General features: G+C 36.2%; 3 protein-coding genes across 3 annotated transcripts in view; 2 read left to right on the forward strand and 1 right to left on the reverse strand.

The window, feature by feature from the left end:
• Nucleotides 1-1,694: 1,694 nt before the first annotated feature.
• Nucleotides 1,695-5,282, forward strand: LOC148280976 (kinesin-related protein 2-like). The gene is made up of 2 exons (XM_088227499.1): nucleotides 1,695-1,992; nucleotides 2,450-5,282. Exon 2 carries the CDS (start codon nucleotides 2,454-2,456, stop codon nucleotides 4,695-4,697), a length of 2,244 nt encoding a protein of 747 aa, XP_088083625.1. The 5' UTR covers nucleotides 1,695-1,992; nucleotides 2,450-2,453; the 3' UTR covers nucleotides 4,698-5,282.
• A 2,931-nt stretch (nucleotides 5,283-8,213) lies between these two features.
• The window catches only part of LOC148280977 (uncharacterized), a 34,239-nt gene continuing 19,894 nt past the window's right edge, over nucleotides 8,214-22,558 (reverse strand). Inside the window, exon 2 of the mRNA XM_088227500.1 lies at nucleotides 8,214-13,031. Within this exon, the coding sequence (XP_088083626.1) occupies nucleotides 11,272-12,726 (1,455 nt within the window). The 5' untranslated portion in view covers nucleotides 12,727-13,031 and the 3' untranslated portion in view covers nucleotides 8,214-11,271. The remainder of the gene's footprint in view (nucleotides 13,032-22,558) is intronic.
• LOC148280978 (plasmolipin-like) overlaps nucleotides 18,578-22,558 on the forward strand; it is an 81,139-nt gene continuing 77,158 nt past the window's right edge. The window contains exon 1 of the mRNA XM_088227501.1: nucleotides 18,578-18,964. Coding sequence (XP_088083627.1) covers nucleotides 18,821-18,964 — 144 coding nt within the window. The 5' untranslated portion in view covers nucleotides 18,578-18,820. The remainder of the gene's footprint in view (nucleotides 18,965-22,558) is intronic.

Genomic DNA, 22,558 nt, shown 5'->3' on the forward strand with positions numbered 1-22,558 from the left:
AAATGATTTAGTTTTCTATGTTTAGTGTATGTTTATTTTTTATTAATTAGTTTAACCATATTTATTAATATATACATTCTAATCTTAGTTAATAATAATTTAGTTTTATAAGAAATAATATGCAGAACATAATATTTTAGTTTTAAATATGAAGAGGTGTTTATGAATAAGTGTGGAAAAGAGACAATGAGTTTTAGGCAATAAGCGAGAGGGAAAAGGAGAGAGCTCCTAATTTTGGCGTTATAAAACCACCCCAAACAGTCGAAACGAAACCAGTTGGAAAGTAGCCAGGAAGGAGAGTCGACCAAGAGTCGGTCGAGAGTTGAGGAAGTGAGTCGAGTCGACGCGATCGTACCGTCGATCGCGCAGACAATGCAGCGTAGAAGTTGAAGTTAGGGAGTTTAAGTGCAATGAGTGTACAGGGTAGCCAGTGCTACGTAGCAACCTCGTGGAATCCGACTACTCCACGAGGGTCATCGGAGGCCGCCTTCCAACCACGAAGGTCCCTCTACATCCAGGACATCCATCGTCCTCCAAAAGGAACGCCAGTTTCCTGCACCGCCAGCGCGTGTGCCCAGCCCACGACCGGCCAGTCTTCTAGCTGGCTGTCGCCGTCACCATCGCTACGGGACCGAATCCCGAGAGCCACCCAAGGCTCTATCCATGGCAGATCTCCGCCCAGGACATCACCCAGCATATGTTCGTCCGAACACAGCATCCGGACCACCATCCGTTATCTCTCCTCATAAGTGAAACCATTATTGTGTTAGAATTAAGCTATAAGTGAAGAGTGACAATTACGAACTGCATTAGTTAAAGACCTAGATCTGTAAGTATTTTTCTTTGTCTCATGTTTGTAACTAGTTCTAAGATTATTTCCATGTTCTAGCTTAATAAACATAGGTACATAAAACATTCAAGCTTTTTAAATTATCTTCCAATTTACTCGTTTTCAGAATAGATTTAAGTTTCTTTATTTTCATTTGGACTTTAAATTCATTTAGTTTTAATTAAGATTATACTATCATGATGAGGAATAAAAATGGGAACACATGGCGGAGTAACTTTCTACACCACATATCCGGCACCAGGAAGACGCGATCTTCCAATTTCATCTCAAGTTTCCGTTCGGCGGATGTTCCCGTTTTCTCTCAGTTAGCGGAGAGACGGAAAGCTTCCGTCTATTCATACGTGCGAACGCGGAACTTGATAATAAAATCTGATCTTAATTTTTCTCTCATTGTCACTCCCTCAATACCCAAGACATACCCCAATAAAAACATTTATTTTTTAGATTCTATTTTACCCCCCCGTGATAAAGTGTAATTATGAAAATTTAAAAATTTAAAAATAATAATTTAATAAAGGTGTATTTAAAAAATAAAAAAAAAGTAACGATGATAAAAAATATGTTGTTGCTTGGACGCTAAAATGCCACACTGTATGGGTAAAAAATATTATGTGGTAAAAATATTTGACCATAAATAAGTCAAGCAAGTGAAATAATCTCAAACTAGACACTGGCTAGAACACCGCAGTTAGGAATGAAGAAAAGCCAAAAAAAAACTAAGAAAAAGAAGAAAGACCTTTTTACACAGCGGTAAGTACTGTTAAAATTTTTTATGTATTTTAAAATCTCACGTTGGTACCACATTTGAAATATTGTTATTATTTTTGACTTTTAAGTCGTTGTTCGTTATTTCTTTTAATGGGTTCTCGGAAGTTTAGGAGTTATTAGGATTTTCGGGTTAAGTGTTATGCTGCATTTGAAACTCAAAAGTACAGTTTTTGCGTTCATGTGTCGTTGATCTTTTTTGCATCTTGAAAATAAACACCCGCCGTCGATCAGTGTAAAAGTGTCGATGTTTAAAATACTCGGTCGATGAGTTCTCGCAATTTCATTTATCAGCAAATAAGTTTAAATATTTTACTCGTTTATTTAATAATTGGAGGATTATTGTGATGAATTTTGTTTTATAATTCATCTTTAAGGTATGTTTTTTGTCAGTTATTTAGTAACTTAATGCCAGAGTGAAAACTGTCATTTTATATAGTGCGGTTTTTATCTCTATAAAAAACGGACGACTATTTTATCTTCTCTTATTTTTTGCTTATATATTTACAATATTATACAAGTAGCTTGATCACCGTAGACAGTTAAATTTTGTATCAATCTGAATCCACAGGGATTCAAGTTGTGTGAATATTGCCTCTGTATTAGTCAGTACCTGTATTAAATTTATGTCTTGGAGTAGAGCTTTTCAAGAATTATTTAATATGATAACAGATTTTATGAATTTTAATTGAAATGTATTTTTTAAAATTTTGAAATGAAACCAGTCCTTGTGGGATGTAAGTGTCAGTATCATTCAAAATAATATTGAATTAAATTTATTTTGATGAGCATGCATTTACATGTACTTATTTGTTTTATATTTTTGAATTACAGGAAAATGAGTAAGATACCAAGATCCTTTGTCACGCCTACGTCAAGGTTGCCAATGTTGAATGCAACTCCTATTCCAGTGGATATACCTAAGTTTACATGTCCTAGTTCTAAAAAAGTACCATCGGAGCTGAAGAAAGTTCCATTACATGAAATAAAAAATATCGGTCCCGGTTCTGGAGTGAAAGAATCAATAGGCAAAGGACCTTTCAAGAGAAATGCAGCACCAGCAAGTCAACACCCTCTTAAAAAGCAGGTTAAGCTTACCCCTAAAGTCTCTAACCATTCTGCTAAGATAGCACCTTATGACTACAAAGCGCGGTTTAATGATTTAGCGGACAAACACAAGATATTAAAATCAGAATACACCGAGTTAAATGAAAAATGTGAAGATACCACAGAAGAGCTGGAATCAATGAAATCTTCCTACGAGAGTATTTCTAGCCAAAGATCTACCGTTTCTTCTGAATACGATACTCTTACAGTGCAACATGTTCAACTTAAAACTGAATTTGAATGTCTCAGTAAAAATTATGAATCCGCTAAGTCTGTTTCTGCTGAGTTATCTGATAAAGTTTCAAATTTTGAAAAGGAAATCATCAAATTTAAGGATGAATTGACCAGTAAAACATTGGAAATCCGTGATACTAACACCAAACTGTCGCAGAAGTTGAAAGACTATGATTTATTAAAGGTTTCTTTTGAAAATGAAGTACAAAAATGCGCTCAATTAAGTTCTACCTGCGAAGAAAACCAAATAAAACTTTTGTCTTATACAAGTGAATTAACTTTTTTGAAAACACGTCAAAAAATAATTGACCAAAAAAATGAAGATAATTCCAAAACTATAGCTGACCTTACTGAAGAAAATGAAGATTTAAATAAAAAGGCTGAGAAGTTTAAAGAGGACATTCGCCTAGTTCAATATAAATTGGAAGAAAAAACTGCCGAATCCGACAAATTCAAAGATGCTCACAAGCTTGAATTACAGAATTGTAAAAATTTAGAAGAAATAAATAACAGTAATAATGACAAAATCATTTGTTTCACCAATGATTTATATAATGTTAATCGAAGCCAGGAACTTCTCCAATTGAAGAATATGCAGGATTGTAAACGAATTGTCGATTTAACACAACACAATATAGAATTACAAAAAACAATTGAATCAATGTATGAAAATCAAAAAAAGCTTAGAAATGAAATACAAGATCTTAAAGGACATATAAGAGTGTTTTGTAGAATTCGTCCGTGTTTGTCAGGAGAAAGTTCCAAGCAATTACTCAATGTAGATGTCTTGGATTCCTGTACCATGGAGCTTGACAAGACTGTGTACAGTGGTGTTTCTGGTGCATCGAAAAAGCAAAAGCATAACTTTACTTTTGACGGAATATTCCCGCCCAACTCTCCTCAGAGTGATGTGTTTGGTGAAGTTTCCAGTTTGATCCAATCCGCATTAGATGGATATAATGTGTGTATATTTGCATACGGCCAGACAGGGTCTGGTAAGACCTTTACCATGGAAGGATTCCATGGCGCCGACAATGTAGGTATAATTCCAAGGGCTATTGAGATGATATTTACGAGTTTACCTGATTTGAGAAAACTCGGTTGGGAATTTACAATTCAAGCATCCTTCTTGGAAATATACAATGAAAATATTTATGATTTATTAAATCCAAATAAAGACCAAGATGAACATTGCATTAAAATGTTAGACAGTAAGGGGTCTGATGTTTATGTAACTAATTTAAAAGAAGAGACTGTTAATAATTTTGCAGAACTTATGAAACTTTTAACAACCTCCCAGAAGAATAGGCAAACCGCCGCCACTATTTGTAACGAAAGAAGTTCAAGATCCCACTCCGTGTCCAAGATAAAAATATTGGCTTATCATGAACAGAGAAAAGAAAGATACACGAGTAACCTGAATTTAGTGGACTTAGCGGGATCAGAAAGTGCCAAGACATCTCAACGGATGGATGAAACCAAATCGATTAATAAATCATTGTCAGAGCTCTCTAAAGTGATTCTTGCATTACAGTCAAAACAAAGCCACATTCCTTACAGGAACTCCAAATTGACCTATCTGTTAATGCCAAGCTTGGGAGGCAATTCAAAAACCCTTATGTTAGTAAATATTGCTCAGTTTGACGAATGCTACCAAGAAACTGTTAATTCTTTGCGGTTTGCTGCTAAAGTAAATAGTTGTAGAAATGGTGTTACTAAGAAGAATATTTCTACTACTTAAGGAAATAATAAGACTTCATGCGTAAATCTAATGGCATCCAATGAGTTAGTTCACAAGTGGTTATCAAAATAATATTTAAAAACCTTAAATTTCAAAACATTGAATCTCCTTGTTGTGTATATTGAATTGTTAAGAATATGGTGTAAATACTTTTTTCTATAAACAAATCAAAGTCTCCAACTTTAAACTAGCTGTTCCCATAAAAGATTTTTTGAAAACTAACATTTATAATTAAAGCAATGTGAAGTAAATTATTTTTTTAGTTGATTCTAATCTAAGTATTTAAGAAAACATTTTCAAAGATACATTTATCATATAAAACAATTATGTTTAAAATACAAAAAAAAAATAATTTTACTAAACAATTGCAAATTTCAGAATAAGCTTAAAACAAGAATGATATTGAAGAATAAAAACATTTTACAATTTAAATTTATTTCAACAGAGAGGGAAAAATTTTTGAGAAGGGAATATGGAAGTCTAGGCATATGTGCTCGATATACTAAAAAATTCCAGTAACGAACATAAATAGCAATGCTCAACTTATGTCCTTTGTATGTATAATATAATGGGTTGGGCCAAAAATAATTTTGTATTTTTCGTTTTATTTCAATGCTTTATAAAAAGTGTACCAATCATCCAATTTAAGTCAAATATGCGCCATTCTATTCGATAACTTGTTGCCAACTATAATCCAACTTCATAATGCCCCTCTTGTAAGAAGCCCTTGTCCCTATTGGCAAAAACTCGGATAACCAATTTTCACAGGCCTCTACTGAGGCCAAATTTGTACCCCCAAGCGTGTTGGCCATAGACAGGAACTGGTGGTAGTCACTTGGTGACAAGTCCGGAGTATAGGTTGGATGCATAAGAACTTCCCATCCGAGCTCCCGGAGCTTCTGGCGCATCGTCAAAGATGTGTTACCGTGTGACCTCTATGATTTTCTAAAAAATACGGCCCAATGATTTCTCTGCCGAAAATAGCACACCAAACAGTCACTTTTTCACTGTGCAATGGTTCCTCATGCATTTCTTTGGGATTTTCCGTACTCTAGTAACGAAAATTTTGTTTGTTGAAAAAACCGCCCAAACTGAAATGTGCTTTGTCACTGAAGAAAATGTTTTTAGTCGCGTTTCTTTAGAAAAAGTAATTAACATACTCTCCACATAAGTTATTCTTGCCTGATAGTCATTTTCATTTAATTGTTGAACTATCTGTATTTTGTAAGGATGGAACTTTAGTTTTTTTTTCATTACTTCATGCAATGTTGATCTGGCGATCCCTTAAGTCAATGATCGCGCTCTTAGTGACATTTGCGGATTTTGCACAATTGAATCACACACTTGTTGGATGTTTTCTTTAGTCGATACAGAAGGAACCGGGCCTTGGCGACGAGCTGGTTTGGCCGATCCTGAATCTAAATCTTGCTATCCAATATCGAATCAAGCTTTTTAAAGGCGCATCGCGTATTTGTGGAATATTGTAATGATTACAGAACTTGCGCTGCGCCGTAATGACTGAAAAATTACTTGTAAAATATGCCTCGATCGCAAACGCACGATGCTCTCCCGACCAACGCTCCACTGCGACTAAAAAACTCACAACGTTGGCGCCCTGAATGCCGTGCCCCTCTAGCTTCCCGCCTTCAAAAGTAATAACTGTTCTAAATGTGGAAATTGCCACCGGACACCCATATAATACTTGTACACTTTAGAAACTTAGTACTTTATATTATAAACTGACATTTATTACTTTAATTGGTAGATTTAGAATATAAATAAAATAAATATAAAATTAAATTAGCTCTAATTTTATCTAAAATTGTAATCTGTATCTAAAATTTAAGAAAATTAATATGTAATATTAAAGACAACCGCTATTTGTAAAATAGTATCTAAATAATATCTTTATACCGGATTTAAGTACATTTGCTGGTTCATCTACAGGTTTGCCATAATCCTACATTATCTTTGTTCAGACGTAACTCCATCCAGAGTTTTAAAAACACCACTACCTAATTGTAAATACCACTACACTAATTTTACTAACAGATTGCATTCGTGCCATATCGTAATAGTTTTGCTTTTAATCAAACATTCGACTTTTATACTTGATTATATCATATCTTGACTTTTATATTTAACAAAATTTGCATTTTACATTTTTGACTGTTATTTCATCGTTCATCTGTATTTCTACATCCCTAATCATAATGCCACCCTTTTTGCTTGATTTGCTATTGCTAATCATTCAGTTTGTACGTCTACATTTGTCCATCAATAATTTAGTTTTATTGCAGATTAATTACACAAAATGTACATAATCCATAAAATATTTCCATGCTATCATGGGAAATATATTTATATAAATTAAATGTTTTAACAATAAATTTGGTAACATAATATTATGCACAACATAAATACATGAATTCCAATGTTTCCATGGCAGCTACGTAAACTATCATTTGTGTAAAACATCAACTTTTCAAAAGAGCTGATTGAGAGAGACATGTAAATTAACATTTGATATATTTTTTAAAGATATTAATATACATTTAGGATTATGCTTAGTAGTCTTTGTAAATCGTATGACATTTGACTATAATTAACATTTTTATCTTTAATCAGTATTCTGAAAAGGCGATGTTTTTAATGTACGATAGTTCAAGTACATAGCTGGAATCAGTATTATGCAAGAATATACTTTTAAACTACTACTACTACTTCTTCTTCGTTTTTTCATGGCCTTTTCACATCTCAACTTGGGTGTTCTGGCCAGTGTCGAGTAGTTTTGTTTTTTTTTACATATATACACATGTGTTAGTAATATAATATGTACAAGTTAGTATGTTAGTATTTAATATAATATATACATATAATAATAAAACATATTTACAGCTTTACACCATTTACAACTAGATATTTACATAGGATTTTAAATACACGTTTATTGGGTGGGGACAGGAGAGTTAGAATATGAATAGGGAATGGGATATTAATATCAGAGAGGTCGGATAGGAAATCAGGATAACAATCATTTATGGGGCATCCAAAAAAAATATGGTTTAAATCTTCCTCATCTAGCTGACATTCGCAAATGGCAGAGTCCCGGACATGGATTCTGAACAGGTGAGAACCATTGCAGCAGTGCCCAATGCGCATTCTGCATATGGAGGATGTCTCAAACTTGTTCAGAATCACTTTGGAAAACCAAGGCTTTTCTGTAACATTTGGTTTCAGTTGGAAAAGATGTTTACCCTTGGCTTGGGAAGAGGCTACCCAATATTCTTGCCATGTGCGAAGTTGCTTCTCCTTCGTCATAACAAGGAGATCACCTAGTGGTAGTAAATTACTATAGGCAGGATCCCCGGAGTGGACCGCCTCCTTTGCTAACGCGTCCACTTTTTCGTTACCGGGAATACCACAATGGCTAGGGATCCAGGACATAACAATACTCTTATTGGATGCCTCTGATATAGAAAGAAGAAATCGAGTTTCCACGCAGAGCTCATCCTCGGGATAAAAGGATGGAGGGGATTTGATTTTTTGTAAGGCACTCAAGGAATCCGACAGGATTAGGAACTTGCTATATTGTGAGCTTAAGGCGTATTTGACAGCTTCTCGGATTGCGATACATTCTGCGGTAAATACAGATGCATTCTTGTGCAATTTGTACAATCTTTGAAAGTTGTTGTCTTCACAATATATAGCCGCACCCGTATGGGTTGCCGAATCTGACCGAGATCCATCAGTGTAGATAATTTTCCAACCTATCCATCTTGACGACCGAATACGGTTGAATGTACACCGGGGCTGTAGGTGGCTTTCGACTCCGAATGTGAGTTCAATACTTGGGGCATAAATAGAAGTTTTAAATGGGAAACGATAAAGGGGAAGAAGGTCTTTAGGATAAATGTTAGATTCGAAAGATTTGTAAAAATGAAAACTGTTGACTAGTAAAGGGGGTGGTTTATGAAACCAAAAAGATGAGGATGTCACGCAGTCAGAGAGAAATTGTACCTTTTTGAGGAGCAGGTTGTTTTTTTGGATAGAGCATTTTAGAAGAAATCTATCCGCCAAGTATTGTCTTCTCATACCAAGTGGGGGATCACAAGCTTCTACTTGTAAAGCGTTAATTGGAGATGACTTCATGGCTCCGACGACTAGTCTCAGACTTTGGGATTGGATCCGGTCAAGTCTTTGGAGATTCTTTTTTGAACAAGGTTCTAAAAGGAACGAGGCATAATCTAGATGGCTCCGGATATACGCAGTATAAAAAAGTCTCTGTATAAAAGGGTGGCTCCCCCACCATACTCGCGAGACTGCTCTTAACGTATTCAATCCGGCTTGACACTTGTTTACTATATGATTTATGTATGAGTTCCATGTAAGATGAGTGTCCAGAATTACTCCCAGGAACTTAATCTGGGACGTAAAAGGTACTATCTCATCTCCGTGTTGAATTTTTATGGTTGGGATTTTTCGCTGTCTACAAAAGGTTATGGCATTACTTTTACCAGTCGATAGATCCAAGCCATGTTCCACTAACCAATTCCTGATGTTTCTCATACCTAAATTTAGAGTATTTTCTAGATTATTTGGGTCCTTCCCATATGTATACATGAAGAAGTCGTCCGCGTATTGAAGCAAACTTGTCTCTGAGGGAACAATTCCGCTTATGTCATGCGTATAGATATTGAAGAGAATCGGGCTCAGGACAGAACCCTGAGGTAGTCCCTTGCTCAACTCTCTCTCCACCACAGCATGACCGCGAACACTGATTTCTACCTTTCTGGAGAGAATCAAATTTGCTATAAAGGAAGTGAGTTTTCGCGGGATTCCAATTCGTAGCATTTTAGCTTCTAGAATATGGATAATAACATTGTCATATGCACCACTTATGTCCAGACAGACACCTATAAGAAATTCTTTCTTAGTAAGAGCGGCTCTGATATCAGATGTCAGAACCGACACGCTTACAATAGTGCTCTTTCTTTTCCTGAATCCAAATTGAGACTCGGGGAGAGTTTTCGAGCTCTCCACAAACCAGTCCAAGCGTTGTCTCACCATATGTTCCGCCACTTTCAACAGTGTGGAGGAGAGGGCTATGGGGCGGTAGGAAGACCCAAAGTTTGGGTCTTTGTTGGGTTTAAGGATAGGGATAATGGATTGGGTTTTCCATGAAGGGGGGATGTTTCCTGATTCAAAGATCATGTTGATCAATGATAGGATGTAGGAGAGGGTAGGATCACTGTTATGTTGGATAAAACTATACAGTATACCGTCAATCCCTGGAGCTGAGTCTGTGAGCCGGGTCAGAATAGTCTTCAGTTCATCTAAACTGAAGCTATGATCTAACCAGCTTCTATTTGTAAACTGGTACCAATAGGGAGACTCATTCCAGTTATTTGCGGTCTGCGGGGCTAATTTGTTGGCGAACTCCTCAACCCACCCTAGGCTCTCAGGACGTCTCACTGGTGGAGTGAAAGAACCTCTAAATCGACGTATCATGCTCCAAACAGTTGATATAGGCACGTCTCGTGATAAAGAGCAACAGAAGTTTTTCCATCCTTGTCGTTTCTTGTCTCTTAAGAGGCGTTTTGTTTTAGCTTCAACCTGTTTAAAACTCAACAGGTTTTCTAGGCTCATGTTTAAGGAGTAAACTTTAGCTTGCTTTTTCCTTTTCAAAACTGCCTCCGCACATTCGCTATCCCACCATGGGGCAGGGGGGGGTTTACTTCTATTGCCTTTCTCCTTTACAGGGACATGTTTGTCTGCTGCTTCGACGATGCATGATGACAATGCTTCATAGCACTTCACTACATTCTCTTTCGTCGGGGTGGGCAGCTCGTTCACTTTAAGTTCAATGTCGTCAGAGAAGTATCTCCATTTAACTCTTTCTGTAATGTATCTCGGTCTTCGTCTTCCCCCAGGGGATAGGCCACTTTGGCAATATCTATGGCTGGATATGAGGCTGACTACTATAGGGTAATGATCACTACCAATAGTGTCATCCTTAATTGACCATTGCACAGATGGTGCCATTGCAGCGCTGGAGATGGTGAGATCCACTGCACTGGGTCGCTGATTTGGAAGCTGAAGGCGCGTCGCGGAGCCATCATTAAGGACACACATATTCAGATCATCCAAGAGATCAACAATATCTCTTCCTAACCTGTCGCATGTCGGAGCACCCCACAGGGCATGGTGAGCATTAAAGTCACCAAGGATAAGGAACGGAGGGGTCAATTTTTGAAACAAAGATAAAAGTATCGATTTTGAGGGTTTGTTGGTTGGGGAGATATACATGGAAAGGATGGTCAAGTCATTAACCTTTGCAGCTGTCACTTGGAAAGGACAGCCATCAGTCTTGACATTAATAGGGATAAAGGGAAGGGAGTTTTTGATGAGGAGGGCAGAGCCACCCTTCCCATCCTCACGATCATCTCGCAGACAGTGGAATCCCCGGAATCTAATAGTAGATCCCGGGACCATCCACGTCTCCGAAATGGCCGCAATTGAAATAGATTCTTCTTGCAATGTATGCAAGAGATCTTCTTTTTTATTTAAAATGCTATGGCTGTTCCACTGCAGAATCCTCATCTGAGGAGCCATGGTGGTGGTTAAGTAGGGAGGTTATATTTAGAAGTTGATGGGCGACGTTGGACGGTATTTGTGGATTGTTTTGAAGGATCGATACTAGAATACTCAATATGGTAGATATAATTGTATTGTTCGATGTTGGGACTGTGCTAGGAAAAGCATTCCCATTAGAACCAGATGGAAGTTGTCCATTCGGGAAATACAGAAGTGAAGGGTCATGATGAGGAACATTAGGTTTGGAAGGTAGTTTTTTTGACCTCGACTTCCTCTCTACTGATTTTTTGTAGGATATTGGCGCGGGCATAACAACATTGACATTCGGTTTTGTCGTTTTAGAGACGATTTCTGCATAGGAAATCGTCGCTTTTCCGAACATTTTAGAAGCTTCAATATATGAAATGTTTCTGTCAGCCATCGTGTGTTTTATGTTTTGTTGCCTTTTAAGCTCAGGGCACAGCTTGCTGGTGGCAGAATGGTTACCAGAACAATTGAGGCATTTTATATCTTCAGCCGCCACTGTGCAAGATTCCCCATTGTGTGAGGAGCCACACTTGTAACAGCGCACAAGGGATCTACAGACAGTCTTTGTATGTCCGTACTTACAGCATTTAAAACACTGAATTGTCGGAAATACGTAGAGTTCTACGGAGAGGGACACATTGAAGATGGAAATGTGGGAAGGTAGAGATTTTGAGTCGAAGGTCAAAACCACCGTGCGGGAGGGTTTCCATTCGACTACGTCACCATTACTCGATCTGTAATTCAGTCGTCGAGCCTTGATTACTTTTCCGAATCCATGAGGTACCTCGGCATTCTCCACAATGTCCTGTTCAGACCAGTGTGAAGGGATGCCTTTGGTAACACCTTGTTTAGTTACTAGGAAAGTCGGAATGAAAACGTTATAATTATCTTTTTTAGCTATTTCTGATTTTACAAACGTATTGGCTTCGTTTGCCGTCTTAAACTCCACAGAAATACGGTTACGGCCGACGGACTTGATTCCGTTCCAGGCAGTCCGAATATTGTTTCTATGAAGAAATCGACCGAAGTCAATATCGTACAAGTTGGTTTGGGTGACGCCGTCTACTTGTACTTTTGTTACATGTACGATAAATGGAGCACGATCCATTCCATTGTACATGCGGGATTGGACTTTGGTAGGTGTGGTAATAGGCGGTAAAGTGTTTGTGACCTCTGGAGTACCTGGGTTTGTAGAAGCAGAGGGTCGGGGGCTAGGTGTTTTGTGTGGGAGGGGGCGGTCTGACTCAGAACTCGATTTCCTCTCCGAATTTATAAGTTTGAGTTTTTTTGATTTAGGCCTTATTGTAACAAATTCGGCGGGATCTGGAACAGTGTCCATTGTACCGCACGACGAATCTGATTGAGATCCATCCGGTGGATCCGGAGGTTTCTCTTTATCGTTCATTTATAATAAAAAATAAAAAGAAAGAAAAGTACAAAATAAGTTGTAAAAACCAAAAAAAATTTTGGCTACACGTGTATGGAAAAAATAATTGTCCTGGTTATTAGGTTTCGGGACAGGGAACGAAAACAAACACAAACTACTGAAAACACTTAATAATAGATAAAAAATTTATGTACACCACTCTTTTTTTGACCAAATTAGTGAATTATTTCGACTTTTTAAGGAAAAAACACAATAATTATTATCTAAGACAAACAAAAACGACCGCCACCACTGTTAGTCATAGACAATCTCGAATTCTACTACTACTACCATCACGCCATTTCCCCGTAGGGGTAGGCAGAGAGAATGGACCGCCACACACGTCTATCCTGGCATACACTCCTAGCCTCTTCCACATTCATACATCTTGTCATACATGTCCTTCGGTTCTGTCTGCTTTTGACATGACCAGACTTAAGATTTTGGTTTATCTGATCATGCCACGTCTTCCTTGGTCGTCCTCGTCAACACAATAGAAATATGGGATTTTCTGTTGAGTTTATTTAATTAAATAATATTTCCATTTATCGTTGTATTTGGTGATTGCAATATACTATAACGTTGAGAGGAAGGATTGAATGAAGACAATAATTACTTTAAAAATTTGCATGTATAATATAATTTTTAAAAAAACATACGAATTGAACACAAAAGTATTTAACCTACTTATTAGCTCTCAACTTAATATAACAACTTAATAATTAGCTTAAATTTACCCGGAGATGAAGACGTAGTGAATGACCGTTCGGGTTCTCGAACAGCTAGGGCACCAGCGGAGAGTGGGTGTTGCACAATCTGGAGGCTGCTGAGATCCGGACGGAGATCTGGGGGGTTGGATGGCTTCTCGAGGAAACGTGGCGTCTTCTGACTTGAGGGTTAGCACGGCGGGGGTGCTAGGCTGCGAAGGTGGCAGTGGTGAGGCCGGCGCTGGTGGTAGGCGAGCGCTGCTGGCTTGATTGGCACGTCCTCTGACTTGAGGATGCTGAACTGCGTCGGTGGCAGTGTTGAGTCCTACGCTGCTGGTAGGCGGAAGCTCTAGGCTTGAGATTGGCACGTCCTCTGACTTGAGGGTGCTGAACTGCGTCGGTGGCAGTGTTGAGTCCTACGCTGCTGGTAGGCGGAAGCTCTAGGCTTGAGATTGGCACGTCCTCTGACTTGAGGGTGCTGAACTGCGTCGGCGGCAGTGTTGAGTCCTACGCGGCTGGTAGGCGAGATGACTTAGACGTGGCGGCAGACGGCCACGTATTTCGTCCTGGCAGACTGGCCAGGGAAGTCCGGAGACTGAGAGCACGCCGAACGGCTGAGTGCTTGATGCCAAGTCCATAACTAGAAATTCCCATCATATTGTCTTGCTTCTTTGCTCTTCCTACTGCTGCTCCCCTTGCATCTCTTTTTATTCCTGAAGAAGTCCCTTCATCTTTTCTTACTTGGAATCTGGTCACTCCAGTCCGAACCTCATCAAAGAACAGCTTGAAGCATGTCAACAAGTTCATCAATGGAGTAGCCACCCGAGCATCTATTTCGACTTTAGCAGCTTTGATGTCATCAAAAATAGTACCAAGATCAATTTCCTCGTCTCCTATTGGTGCCCGGTAGTTCCTAAAAGTTTCTGAGACTACTCCATTCTTGGCTTTTCTCAATCCAGTGAAAACTGTAGACAGAATACCAGCAACTTGATCTGAGAGATCCAAATCCACAACACCTGCGGTTGGCCTGGTATTTGTTTTAGATAAGATTAAATCGGTTATATACATCAGTTTTCCAATCTCATTATCTCTTTCAACAAAAAAATCAGCGTTTTCAACCTCCATTGCTACAGCTTTACTTGTACTCGCCATTTTGGATTATGGGAAGAATCTGAATTAAATAAATTAAAAATACTTTTAAAGATATTGTAATATGTAGTTTTATATTATTTTTATATAAGATATATTTCATTTTGTTTGAATAATGGACAGTCTTCCCACCTTATTTATTTTACATAACATAGCTTTTAAAGGCGAGTGGTTTTTAGACAACTGTAATTACTCAAGGTTTGTAGCAAATAATGTATTTATATTCATAACTTCTATGGTGACATAAAATTAATTGCATTTTGTGTGCCAGGATCAGGAATATGTTATGTATTTGAAATGCTTAAGTTTTCAATCTATTTATTGAGCTGGTGTTTATTTTTAATCGAAGAAGGCCATAATAAAATTTCAATTTGACACCCATAAAGAGTATAAATATTTTTATTTTGTTAACATTATATTCATGTTCATTTTAAAATGCCCTGTAGAAGGTGAAAGAATTTGTTACAATTTAGTAAAAATATTTGGCGTCTGACTTAAATGTATATAATTTATTTTATCATTTATAGCTCAAGGTAGATTAATGTACATTTTATTTTAGCAAAACTGTTTTTGCATTAAGTTGTACATAATTAAATTTTAATTAAATAAGTATTTAGATGTACAAAATGGTATTTTTATTTATCGGTCTTTTCATTTTAATCAGGGTTTATTAATCAATCCAAATTCCCATAAAATTTAATTTGTTTTTCGTTATCTTGCTGTCATCCTTTTACGTTTGCTCTTACTTTTACGTTTGCGGTGGCAATTGATTTATATGTATAATTGATTTATACACTTGTTTACAAATTAAAAAAAAAAATATATTTCGCTTCTGATGGATAGTAGTTGATTGTTTGAAGTAAATCTTGTTTGACTAACATACTGGGACACTTGCTGTTGACTGTTTTGTATAGGGACACAATATCTTCTGCCATATAATCACTTCAGTTTCACATACGCTATTGCCTAATTTCCTAAATGAGAGACATGATTTTGACGGCTGCAGCTGGCATAGCCACAAACTTGTTAAATATTTATTTTAAATAGATACCTAGATTTCCATATTTTCTTATTAATGATGTTCTTCACCTTTATTGAAATACCTGTCAATCTTAATATGTTTCACCAGGTTCCTATATAGTGAAAAAGATATTTTAAAAGCTCCACCTCCGAATTTTTTCACTGTTGTAAGTTAAAGTCCATATTGTAATAATATATTTATGTAAGTATACAATGCTCTATGTCCTTACATTTATTAGAGGGTCAGACAGTTATTATAAATTAAAATGGTTTAACATAATAACTAACCAAATAAAAGACATGGAATGATCAGATAAATTAGTCAAAACCTTATTTATATCTGGTAATGTCAAGATATAATATAAATAAAGAAGAAACTGGAATGGCATGCTAAGATCTTCATTCTCTGTCTACCCTTATGTAATTCGGTGCACTGTTTATAATTATTAGGTTTATTTATAACCATTGCATTTATGCATTATTGTAATGCATAAGTATCGAATATGCAGCAATAACAGTTGTTCCTACAATCTACAATAATACCACAAGAACTCAAAGAACTGGAAATACAAGCATTAATGCAGGGATGCCAAACCTTTATAAACAATATTCGTTATTAAATTAATTAATGCTTACATGTTAATAATGAGAATCAAACTATTAATATTAAACCAGGTTGTGGACCCGTGGCTAGTGTCGCAGACTCGCGGATTAAAGGTCTGAGGTTCGAACCCCACTCTACCACAACTTGATTCCCATTTTCTAATAGTGAGTTATTTACCAGTCGTTAAAAAAGGCCCAAAAATTTATATATTTTGGTAAATCATAAAAATTTGAATATTGATCAAATTATTTTCAATTAAATTTCATTAGTAGGTATATTCTTAATAAATATTAGGCAAATGTATTTAATATTACTCTACACATTCCATAGCTAAAGGCCGTTTTAGTTTTTAGTCATTATTTTATCAAATTATTTAAGTTATTACATAGGTAATTTGGCTAGAACACCCTAATAAAAGAAGAAAATGTTATTGGGTATTTTTTTCTTTCTTTATTAGGGCCTTTTATCAAAACATGATAAAATCGGCCTAAGATAAGTCACATGCAATAATAATAATAAATCTTTAATTAACCGTAATATAAGTATGCAATGTGATAAATAAAAAAAAATAAAACAAAGGTATACACAGGAAATGACATATTTATTGTCGTTAGCAATTTCTTGCAGTCTGACCAAAACAAATAAAAAATAATAAAAATTACATTTAAAAGATAAATAAATATAAAAATAAATCTTTGGTTATCGTGTTTTTTTTTATTTTTAATATCACTTTGATAAAACAAACAATGTAATCATAATTCACGACTACTCTTAAGGACGCTGGTCTGCGTGGAAATCGTGGATTTTTATGTAAAATGGTCTCTTGAATCCGAATATGACACCCGTTTTCCCCCCATTACTCACAGTTTTCGGTGAAAGTTCATTGTTTTCGTATTATTATAATGATACGTAAACAATGAACATCGCGGTAAGACGTGAAAATACCATTTAAAATGGAATACCTACCATTTAGTTATAAACTACCTAAACATTTCGGGGCGTCTTATAAAATGCGCTTCATTAATTTAAAACAATGGTTTATATTAATGTGACGAATGTAACTTGTTACTAGTAATGCAACGGAAGCAGAAACGGAAACAGATGTAAAAAGTAAATTTTAGCGGGAACCCATGCGGAAGCGGAAGTTTAAATACTATGAAAAAAGTACAATTTTTAATGAAATTAATATTCAAAACTAAGCAGAGGTAAGTTATACTTTATGAACAAAAGTTTGGCCGCTTTTACATCTAACAATCTGTTCCGGTGTTCTTCATATATAAGCCCAGCTTCGTTAAATAATTGCTTACTGGCGACGCTGCTGAAAGGAGCTGATAAATATTGGCGCACTAATGGCAAAATATGAATATATTTGTATGAATTTGATTTCCACCACATAAGGAGATCCTCATCTAAAGGCAATCGTTTTTCTTTTTTTTACTCCTGAAGTTGTGACCGTGTCTCCAAAAAAAGATTGTCATACTCCTTATTTGTAATCGAGTCTTGCTCATCTTCATTCATACTTAACATGGATTTTAACATTTGTAATGATAAAATTCATAATTGATGATGACGTAGGTTGGACTTTATTCTCAATTTGAGTTCGGCACCTTTTGGGGGAAGGTATGCCGTCATCGCAAGTAGAACTAGTGGACTCTCTGGATTCTTTGGTTCTGCTGATCGTCATGTTTAATATTTTATACTCAACCTCCGTAATTTATTACGCTGTACTTTATGCTCCGCAGTGATGCTAATGAAAAAAAAAAGATTAACATCGCGGATCTAATTAACGTCGTAATTTTGTATTTGTCGTATTTGGTCAGTTCTCTAAATTTTGCACTTGAGTTCGATTCATCACCTAATCTTCTTGCCAAGTTTTGTAATTGTTCTGAAGTATCAGGTTTTGTCAAAAAAACGTATGTAAACAAACGCATTGCGACAAGTGCTGAAAGCACGCGCCCGGCTCGCTTTTGGTTGGCTGGAACGCCTGGAACACCCCTCCCGCGCGTAAAGTTCTGTTCAAATTTCTGTCATATAAGTTGCGGAAGCAGAAACGGATGTCAAAAAGCGTGTAGAGCTTTCGCAGTTGTGAAGCAGAAGCAGAGGTCTGTTGCATCACTACTCATTATCCAAGATAGAGTATAATATTTGAAATAAATTTTATAATGAATTCTAATTTAGTATGAGTTCGTTTTGATTATTAATCTTATAGCACTATGCGTTACACATCTTTACAAGTACATCCTGCCTGCCTATATTAACAATAAACATTATCTTTTTTCACCGGTTTATGACCACTGATTTCTGATTATTCAGATTGGAAGTGGGAGGAACGATATTCCGCTACCGCTGCCCTCTATCCGCTACTCGACTATTCGCGCCACACGCTTTGGACCGTCAAGACTATCGTCGTCACGCCGTTTAGTCAGTGAACGGAATACTTCGACAAGTAGGTACCTACTTCCCCGTTGCATTTGCACGCATCAACATAAAAAAACGCTACTTTCCCGACCTTGGTCGCCTAGGATTATTGTGCTGTACTGTGTGTCTGTGAGATATTTTTATTGTGTAAAGAAGTGATTCGTGTAAATACATTATGATGGCGGCTGAAACTGTTGTCACCATTGATAATAATCAAGCTGGGAATAAAGCGACAGATCCTGATCAACCCCTCAGCTGGTTGCGGTTAAACGTCGACTATTTTAAAACTGTTCCCGGCATTTTGAAGTTAGTCGAACTGGTGAGTGAATGCTCGTATTTTTTTAAGTTAAGAAAGAGAAAGTTTTATTTTGTAAGTTTGTGTATAATGCGTAGGTACTAAAGTATTATTTCAAAGTACCAAGGACACCTGTACTATCAACTATCGAATCACACGATTTACAGATATAAACTCAACATCAGGTGGATTTTAAATCTTCGCCTATTTTGCGGTAAAACCGGTTTTAAAATACCCACCTACGTACCTGTCCAGTTTAAATACATGTGCAGGAGCATAAGTTTTATTTTTATTAATTTACCTGGTTTCAATCGAAGTTTACTTACATTTGACTTAATTTCATCCAGCACACGTATCTACATAATATATATTATTATATAATTTACGTGCGTTATTATACTATCACAATGATAGTTACCCCTTACGCCATGTTGCGACGATTCGATGTAGTTTTCAGGTTTGACAAGGTGGGCGAGATTTTAAGGAAATAGGTAAATCGTTGTTGGTCACATGGGCGTCTGAAAGGGGGCGTGTTGCGTGTTGACTGCCGAAGGCGGCTTTGGTGTCTCTGCAGCTGTCCTCGTTTCAAAATAGCTCGATGTTAGCGCCTTTGCGAGTTTATTCATTTCATCGATTATTGTTTATTCTCATAATTGGTCAAACAATAAAATGTGATCTAAAATAGATTTAAAAGTCCACCTCGTTGTGTACGATTCTTGGTTTTAAAGGGTTTTCACTGCAATATTTTAATGTTCCTGGACTGGCACACGGATGACCGTACATTCCATGTAACAAATACTATCTAAATATGCTGCAATTGGAGTACCAATACTGTCCCTTATTAACCACTAGGTGCGGATAGGGAAATGACAATGACAAAATAAGTTACCAAGTACCTAAACAGTTTCTGTAAACGTAATTATCTGAATTGCTATTCATCATCAGCATCTTATAGTGCATAGGGAACTGGTACACCAATTGCAGCGTTCTAACACGTGAGTGTTAAATACAGGTTTCAGTCTATGGATAATGGAATATGTAGGCATTGATATTATTTTCAGAATATTTTACGATCATTAGACAGGCATTTGAAACGCAAGACCGATAATACTGCTTTCGCGTACTTAATAAATTATCAATATACATTTGGTTTACCAATACAGCGCCCTACGCGTAAGGAGAAAAAATGAATTTTAATATGCACATGAATGCGGAGATTGCGGAGTTATGATAAGAAGATTTCGCTTGAATTTCTCGATTAAAAATTATAACAATTTTCTTACATGTGAAAGATATTTGATACTTCCATCTGCGTAGGTTTGTATAAAGATTTCAGTTCATTTCAACAGTAAAAAAATGATTATCAATTAATGCTGCTGAATAAAAAACACACATTAGTACCTGCTTACTTAATAAATAAATTTATATTTATTTGACCTTCTGATTTACCTTTTAAGATCTGATCATTGTCTGCAAGTTCTGACTCTGATCCCTGATATCAATATTAAATTAGTTATGACCGAACAATAGCCAATTCATGTCTTTGAAGTTGCAATATTGCGAATTATTCAATGAAATAAAGCTAATTTGTCATAATAAATTATTTCATATTAATTTATGTCTATAACTTGTTTTGCAAAAATATTTAAGGATTTTTATAACACCGTTTTTGTACATCAATATCTCAAGGGAATTTAATGTCTTTCAATTTAACGAAAATTTATGCGAAACGCAACGTAACTAAGATCTAAAATGTAGTTGTAATATTTTTTTTCTGCTTAGTTGACTCACAAGACATGACAAGTATGCAAAAAAAAAAAAAGAAAATTTTATATATGAATATTGATTAATGGATTAATCAATCTGGTTCATTTGGGGGTTCTGGATGTTTAATGTTACCCCGTTAAAATTATTACAAAACCTTACATGCTAGTACAAAAATAAAGAAAATCAAAAGAGGATTTACTTTAAGTATGGCAATAATGAAAATGTAATATCTTTTGAAGGTTGTAGCGATGCCCATTTTTTGAAAATATCCTCTATTTATTCATATGCTTACATTTTACACCAATATTTACGAGCAAGGTTAGTGTTAGCAAGGAGAGACGCGCCTATATTTTACCAATGAGGAAGTTCAGCCTTACGGGAAATTGGATGTATTCTTACGCGCACGCGCGTGGTAAAAAATAAACCATTACATATTGTACTGTTAAGTTTCTTGAAAATGTATGAAAAAATAATAAAAATGATTAAAAAACCGAAATACTTTGAATGACGTCATTAGTTCTTCAAATCAACCAATGATAAATAGTTGTGATAGATTTCCGGTTTACGGTAAGTCAAATGACCAATCAGCAGAGCTTCTCGAAAAGAAGGGGAAGAGATTTTGAGACTTGAGACGTCTCACGCCGAGTAATTTCAAAAACACAAAACTTTAAAAAATCATAGTGCTGATACGAGTAATACAACACATATTTTTTGTTTTAATTGGCTTAGTTTAATAGTCTATTAACAAAATTTTTAAAAAAAAACAGTGAACTGCCTCATTACCAACATCAGTGACGTCGCGCGTCGGCGTCGGTGTGCCTTGGCGATATGATTCATGAATAATTTTAATATGCTATGGTTTTCCGTTTAAAACCGTCGATTTTAAATCATTAAGTACGCCATGCCACGCCTCTAGTTTACAAGTTCACACACTGTGTAGTGTGTATATTTTGCTCCGACAGTCACAGTCGTCTTCCCAGCAAACACAAATAACAATGGCTCCGTCCAAATATAATCGTGGGTGTTATAAAACTCTAATGTAGCGGTTCCGTGCACCAACTTCAGATTAAACTAATGATGTATGAAGCATTGTATAATCTCTGTTCCTTCAACCCCTCCGGCAATGGTTAAATTGGAGTTGAAAACATGAACTTCAGCCAAGTTATAGTCCAGACCTCGCGTGTCTATGATTACAGGTTCGTTGTAAGAATTAGTCACTGACATGAATAAAATATTTCTCGGACCATTTACCAAAGTGACAAAGTTGTAAGTAAGTACGAATTTAAAAAACAAAACCTTTTATAAAATATTTTGAAAAATAGGTGGCGATTCTGGACACTAAACACCCGGGCGGCGGGCATGCGGCTCGTGTTCTGCATTCAATTTAGCTAATCGAATCGTAAAGCACACATGTTTTTAATTAATGCTATTTTACGTTACGAAACACATAATAATTCTAGAGTCATGTCAATTAAAGGTGACGTATAGTTCGATTGATTTGGAGTTGAGATAAACTATTATGAATAAATAATATGTTATAAAGTTTTAAATGACTCATTAATGCATTTTGCACATTTTTAAATTCCTGTATCGCGTATTTATCGGCAAAATTAGCAGTTCACAATGCAGTCCTGGTACTGACGCTAATGTACGGAAGCGAAGTACGAAATTGGAGAAACATGAACAAAAGTAGGCTGAATGCTGTTGAAATTCGATCTCTCAGGCACGTGTGTTATAAAACAATGTATGATAGTTGCATAAATGCCAAAATCCGTGTAGTACCTATGGAAAAAGGACGAGCATTATCGACTAAGTTAAGAATGGGGTGTTGCGTTGGTTAGAACATGACGA

Source organism: Micrasema longulum, unplaced genomic scaffold, assembly GCF_059751315.1.
Source record: "Micrasema longulum isolate JH-2025_06_02 unplaced genomic scaffold, ASM5975131v1 h1tg000508l, whole genome shotgun sequence".
NCBI lineage: Eukaryota > Metazoa > Arthropoda > Insecta > Trichoptera > Brachycentridae > Micrasema > Micrasema longulum.

What these genes read in the sequence shown, in the direction of transcription:
- LOC148280976 (XM_088227499.1), top strand. Translation starts at nt 2,454, where the DNA reads ATGAGTAAGATACCAAGATCCTTTGTCACGCCTACGTCAAGGTTGCCA.